General features: G+C 62.1%; 1 protein-coding gene across 1 annotated transcript in view; it reads left to right on the forward strand.

Moving 5' to 3' along the window:
- DCHS1 (dachsous cadherin-related 1) overlaps positions 1–3,538 on the forward strand; it is a 38,788-nt gene extending 35,250 nt beyond the window's left edge. The window contains exons 20-21 of the mRNA XM_056858757.1: positions 522–660; positions 993–3,538. Coding sequence (XP_056714735.1) covers positions 522–660; positions 993–3,538 — 2,685 coding nt within the window. The remainder of the gene's footprint in view (positions 1–521; positions 661–992) is intronic.
- The last annotated feature ends 3,450 nt before the right edge of the window (positions 3,539–6,988 follow it).

The following is a 6,988-nucleotide window of genomic DNA, read 5'->3' on the forward strand; positions in this document are numbered from 1 at the left end:
ATGGGGCCGGAGCCAAGGGCAGCAAAACCGTGGCATCCTGTCGAAAGGCTGCTGAAGAGCAGTCGGCAGGCTCTGCCTTCCACACCAACACGGGGACAGCGCTGAAAGCTTGCCAGCCGGCAGAACTCAGCAGGCTTGGCAGACAAGAACAGCAGGCCCTTGCCCGTGGGCAGCTGATGGCTGGAGTGGCCCTGGAAGCCAGAGATGGCAGGCTGCAGGAGAAGAGGGGAGGGGGGCATCAGGGCCCCAGGACCAGCATAAGAGAACTGGGGCACAGTCGGTGGGTGGAAACAGGCCGCCGGGCTTGGCTCTGCGGAGCATATTGATCAGCTCCTGGCTATAGAGCGTCTCACTTGGGCTGCCCCCTCAGCCTGCCTCTTGCTACAGCCACCTCTAAAGGCAGGGACTTTGGAAAGCCTCTGGGGAGAGGGGCTGCCCCATAGCAGGGCCCCCACACAGCCTGTCCAAGGGCCAGGGAGCTCCTGGGAATGACGACACTGTTCTCTCGCCCTTCCTTCCAGGTGCTGCTGCCAGAGCACACCCCGGCTGGCAGCCCCATCCTGACGCTCAGTGCCACCGACCTGGACTCTGGCACCAATGGGGAAGTCACCTACCAACTGGCCACGCCCAGCCATGCCATTGCCATTGATCCACACAATGGTAGGAGAGCAGGGCCAGGAGAGGAGGCTTTCCATCAAGACTGGGGGGGAGGGGGACCCCTTCCAAGTCACAGTCCGGTTTGCCAGGGATTCCCTCTGCCCCTTCCTCTTCCCTGATCGTGAACTTCAGACAAGCAAGCTCCAGGCCTGCGGGGCATGCTGTCAGACCGTGGGGTGGCTGGCACAGACCCTCTTCCTGCCTGCCCAGGATGTGGTGGCAGGCTGCCAGCTCCTCCCCAATGGGGGGGTGGGGCTGGGGGTTTCTCCGCCCGTCTGTTCTTGCAGCCGTTTCTCTCCTCCAGAGCCTTAACCGCTCCTTCTCCTGCCTCGTAGGCACCCTCTTCACCACACAGCCCCTCCTTCTGGAGCCAGGGCCCCCCACGCTGGACGTGCGGGTGGAGGCCCATGACGGGGGCTCTCCCAAACTCTCGACCTGGACCACTGTGCAAATCCAGGTGCTGGATGTGAATGACCACGGACCTCAGTTCTCGCAGCCATGCTACAACGCCAGCGTGCCCGAAGACCAGCGCCCGGGCACCACAGTGCTCACCCTGCATGCCACAGACGGCGACGTCGCCCGGGACAACGCGGCCGTGGACTACACCATCGTCAGTGGGAACAGCGGGCACACGTTCCAGCTGGAGGGCCAGGTGGGCGGGGCCAGCGCCTTGGTCCTGGTTGAGCCCCTGGACTTTGAGGCGGTGGCGCTCTATAACCTGACCGTGGCAGTGACTGACCGAGGCGTGCCTCAGCACAGTGCCGTCGTGCTGGTTGTTCTCACCGTGCTGGATGCCAACGACAACCCGCCGGTGTTTGGCCGCCCCACCTACCACATGGCTGTGAGTGAGAGCGCTGCCCCCGGAACAGAGCTCCTCCGCGTGGCTGCCCATGACCCCGACTCGGGCACCCACGGCCAGGTCCACTACCGCATCAGCTCTGGGGACCCCGGCGGGCTCTTCCACGTGCACCCCTCCACCGGAGCCCTTCGCCTCTCCAAGAGCCTGGACTGTGAAGAGCAGGCCCAGCACATCCTGGTGGTGCAGGCCTCGGATGGGGCAGGCGGGCACTTCGCACTGGCCTCGGTCACCATTGAGGTAAAGGACGTCAATGACAACACCCCCTACTTTCCCCGGGAGTTGTTGAGCACCAGCCTGCGGGAGAACCTGCCCCCTGGCAGCTTGGTCACCACCGTGCAGGCCGTCGACACAGACGTGGGCGTCTTTGGGGAGCTGCGTTACGCCCTGCTGCGGACGGAGGGGTGGGAGGCCTTCAGCATCAACAGCACTTCCGGGGCACTGCACTCCCGGCTGCCTTTTGACTACGAGCGCAGCAAGGCGGTCCAGCTGCAGGTCCAAGCCACGGATGCAGGGAACGCCTCAGCCACCGTCACCGTGCGCGTTCTGGTGACCGGCGAGGACGAGTACGACCCAGTCTTCCTCAGTCCAGCCTTCAGCTTTGAGGTTCCCGAAGGGGCACGCAAGGGGCACAGTATTGGGCACGTGGTGGCCACCGATGAGGACGAGGGCCCGGACGGGGTGGTGCTCTACACCTTGACTAAGCCATCCCCCTTCTTTGGGATCAACCAGACGAGCGGCACCGTCTACCTCCGTGTCGACAGCCAGGTGCCGGCAGGCAGTCCTCCCAAGCGGGAGCCGCGAGAGATGGTGCTGGAGGTGCAGGCCCATGGGCCCCTGCCTGCCTCCCGCTCCACCACTGCCCAAGTCACCATCGACGTCACGCACACCTCCTTTGGGCTGGTGCCCGACCTCAACCTGCTGCTGGTGGTGGCGGTGGCAGCCTCACTCGGCGTGGTGGTGTTGTTGGCTGCTGTGGCCATTGTGTTGGCCCTCGTCCGCTCTCGACAAGACCATGGCCATAAAGAGACGGACTTGGCCCACGTGAAGAGCGCCTCATTGCAGAAGTTGGGCCACGCTGAGCCAGCCCTGCCTGGTGGGGACTGCCTCTACCACGAGGCGCTGCCTGGCTATGGCACGGAGCCCGCTGGGCCCTACGCCAGAGGGGGATCGCTGGACCCCTCCCACTCAAGCGGCCGTGGCTCCGCGGAGGCAGCTGAGGATGACGAGATCCGCATGATCAACGAGTGCCCCCGCATGTCCAGCGTCACCTCTTCCCTGCAGGAGCATTTGGCTGCCCGAGGGCCAGACTCCGGGATCCAGACGGATGCTGATCGCCTCTCGGACGTGTCTTGCGAGCCAGCCACTCTCGACGCATCCCACTGGTTCAAGAACAGGAAGGGGCCCGGCCTGCTGCTGCCCGGGCAGCCCCCGCAGCACTACCGGGACGATGGGGGCGGTAGCGTGGCCTACTTGGGGACTGGCTGTGGCCTCAACATCTCAGCCACCAAAGACTATTCCTTTCCAGAGGACGGGAAGCCATGCGTGGACGGCTCCCTCACGGCCATTGTGGCAAGTGATGAGGAGCTCCGTGGCAGCTACAACTGGGATTACCTGCTCAACTGGTGCCCCCAATTCCAGCCGCTGGCCAGCGTCTTCACAGAGATTGCGCGCCTCAAGGACGAGAGCTCCCTGCGCAAGCCCTTCCCCACCAAACCCAAGCCCCGCATCGACCCACCACCCCTCATCACCTCAGTCGCACACCCCAGCGCCAAGTCTGTGCCCCCCAAGCCCGCCGTGGGCCGGGCCTTCCCCCACCTCTCCTCGCTACGACGTTCACCCATCAGCCACGAGGGCTCGCTGTCTTCGGCTGCCATGTCACCCAGCTTTTCCCCCTCACTGTCGCCCCTAGCTGCTCGCTCCCCTGTTGTCTCGCCCTTCGGGGTTTCCCAGGGCCCCTCCGCCTCCGCCATAAGCACTGAGCACTCCTCAGAGACCCCTGATGGGGCTGAGCTCCGCATCTAGGATGGGCTGGATGGGCTTTCCTCTGGTGGGGCCGGAGACCCGCTGGGACCAGGCCTGCTTTTTTTGGAACTGTGGGGCTCCAGCAGGCAGGGACCCTCCCTAGGACCGCTGGGGGCTGCAGACGGGGGTTGTTCCTCTCTGGACCCTCCTCCTCCACACTGCGAAGGGATTGCGTGCAGGGAGGATGGAGAAACCTCCCTTTCCAGACAGTGCTCTCGCTGAAGAGAGAAGGAAGACGACGAGAGGTTGAGGGCCCGGCGGGACGTTCCGTAAGCGCCAGGGCCCCTGTCCTGCCCACCTAGCATTGCCTCCCCCACACCGTGCATAGAAGTTGCTGTTGGTGGCCCTGCTTCCCAGCCCTGTCCCTCCCCCCCCCCCGCCCCTTCACACAGACGCCGCTGTTCTCCGTGGCTGGGCCTCCCTGCAGCTTCCTGCGCACGTCCTGGACGGGTTGAGCTGGGCTCCGACCAGCGCAGCTGAGGCGCTGCTCCGCTCCCGAGAAACAGCACCGACAAGCATGGCTGTCACCTGGCCCTGCAAGAAGACGTGCGTGGCCAGAGCAGGCACAGGCCTGGAGAGTGGGAGGCAGAGGAAGCCCCTCTGGGCCTGGACCTGAGCGCAAGAACAGCTCTGGCAACCTCCACAGCCTGGCTTCAGCTCTCCTTGTGTACCAAGGGGCCCGCCCGGCGGCCTGCTCTCACTTCACAGGTGACACATGCACCCATGCTGGGGGGGGGGCTGGTTTCCCCCCTAGGAAGAGGGTACCTTGGCCTAACTGCATGTTCCCAGACAGCGTGGCCCCCAAATGTGTCAGAGAAACAAGAGGCACAGCCTGAGATCTCCAGGCTGTGCAGCCCTGAGCCTCTCTCTTTCGTCCGCTTGAGTTGGGGGGTCTTTTCTCCTCCACAGCCCTCCGGAGCAATAACTCACCCCCCAGTGTAGACTAACGTTTTGCAACAGCCAGGGCTCAGAGCTCCCCTCCCAGAGAACCAGGGGCAAGCAGCGGCACGCTTCCCCCGCGCAGTGGAAATAGGAGCCGGGTGGCAAAGCCATGCGGGAGGAAGCAGGAGGGGGCCGCTGCCCAGAGGGGCGGGGAGTCAAATGGGCGATTGCTGCAGGAGGCCGAAGAAAGCAGGCCTCTGGGGAAGAAGCGTGGGAGGGGTCCAGCTGTCTGATGCGGGGGGTGGGAGACCAGGCCTCGCTTGCTCCCTGTCCACGTGCCACACAACAACCCTTCCCCAGCATGAATTAGTGCCACGGATGTTGGCAGTTCTTGGTACGTGCTCTGGTGCTATTAACTGCACAGGCAGAAGTTCAGCAGGTCAGGCTTTCCCCATCACTGCATGTCAGCACAGGGTCCCAGGCGTCGCCCTCTGGGGCGGCTGAAGGGGGCCTTCTCGGGCCTTGCTATGGGGAGTTGAGGGCAGCTCTGGGGGGCAGGAACAAGCCACGACCAGGAACACCCGCTCTGCCAGGTGGGCGGGGGCTCCTTCACTGTTCCTCCACAGGACACTGCCTGTGTCCCTGTCCAAAGCACAGCCCCGCTGGCCACACGCCCACCCCCCACGCCCACCTGGCCCCCCTCCTGCCTCCTGCCCCACCGGGACCCCACCTATTTATTGCCGTCTCTTCCCTGTTTCAGTCATTTGTATCTTTTTGTATCACTGAGGTGCACATGAGTCTTGGGCGCTGCTCACCTGCCCCCCCTGTTTTTTTGGGGGAGGGGGAGGGGGAGCCCAATCCTAAGTGCCAAGTTTTCTAAGTAATGCCTTAATAAACTACACCATGTTTGTACAGACTTAGCCTGTTCCCTGGCATGGGGGGGGGGGGTCCAGCCCAGCACAAGGGCACATTTGGGAGGGGTAGGAGCGGATTGTGCCAGCTCCCTGCATGCCAGGAGAGATGGCCGAGGCTCTGTTGGCAGTTCTGGGCAGAGACCCCGGTGCAAGGGGCAGGAGGTGAACAGAAGATGCTGTCCCGGGCAGCCCCCCCCCCTGAACTAGTTGCTCTGCGTCACACAGGGCAGCGCCCAGTCAGGGGAGCCAGCTGTGATTCTAAGGCACCAAGGAAGCTTTTGTCTGGGCCTGGCAGCAGCTGGCCATCTTTGCCACACACCAGAGCCCTTGGGGGCTGTGTTTGGGCTAGCAATGGAGGGGATATTAAAAGGCCTTTGGGGTGGATGGGGGGCCGAGAGAGATAGCCAAAGGCCACCACAGAGAGAGCTGCCAAAGAGGCGGAGGGGGAGGGCAGACAGTTTCCTGCTGCAAGGGGTGTGCTGGGAAGGGGGGGGTTTGGCAGCACCAACTCCAGACCTTCCTCCCCCCCCCCCCCAAGAAGTCTGGTTTCTCTGGCAGCTTTCTCCAGCAGTGGCCTTTCTCAGAGCCTCCGTCGCTGGGTTGCTCCGGTCGTGGGCAGCCCACCCACCCCGGCATTTGGGGAAAAGGGACAGAAACCGCAAAGGCATGGAACACTTTACCTTGGTCCGTAAGAAGGGAACCACCCTGGCCCAGCATATGGGCAGGGAGGGCGGAGCCAGGAGCCGCACAAACTGTCTATAGGGGCAATGGAGGGCACCACCCGAGAGCACGACTGGGCTCGGCCCCCCCCTTGAGACGAAGGTGTGAAGCTGAAGCCCCGAGCCAGCCTGACCAGGCAATTGACGGCACACGAGTCAATCTCTGGGCAAAAAGCGGTGATGTTATCCTTCCCAAGGGAGTTTGAGAATTGGGTCGGAAGGCCAATGATTGCAATTGTCCTTGGCAGCAGGATGCCCTAGTCGTGGGCCACAAACTTGCCAAACGCTGGCTCTCTTTAAAAAATGTACTCCTTGGCAGGGCATCCCATTGTTTGTGTTGTTTTTTGCACACAAGTCACAGCTGACGTATGGCCAACCCTGCAGAGTTTTCAAGGCAAGAGGCGTTGGGGTTTTTTGTTTTTTGCCATGGCCAGCATCTGCGTAGCGTCCCTGGACTTCCTGGGTGGTTTCCCATCCAAATACTTGCCAGGATCGGGGCCTGGGCTGTATTCCCATAGGGAATATGTTCCCAGATTGCTTTCAAGGGGCATAGGGAAATAGCCTGCACAATGTTGGCAAAGGTGGCGCACAATGGGACAAAACATCCTAACTTTAAATATACGCTGATGGCGTCAGCTTGCTGAGACGGAAAGAGATCCGAGGGTTATTTATTCAGTTATTAAAACAGTCACATCCTGCCTGTCCTCTTGGTTATAGTGGATATGTTGGCTTAGACCGTGGCAGTGGTCAAAAAGGCAAACTCAGTGCTGGAGAATAAGATGGCCAATATTGCAACGCATGACCGTGTGCCGTTCTGATCTTGGTGTCTTTCTTTGCCGTGACCGATAAGAACATAAACCTCTGTCGTGTCTCTTTTCTAAACTGAAAAGCCCCGGACTCTTCAGACTCTCCTTGCAGGGAAGGTGCTCCAACCC

Source organism: Euleptes europaea, chromosome 12, assembly GCF_029931775.1.
Source record: "Euleptes europaea isolate rEulEur1 chromosome 12, rEulEur1.hap1, whole genome shotgun sequence".
NCBI classification, from domain to species: Eukaryota; Metazoa; Chordata; class Lepidosauria; order Squamata; family Sphaerodactylidae; genus Euleptes; species Euleptes europaea.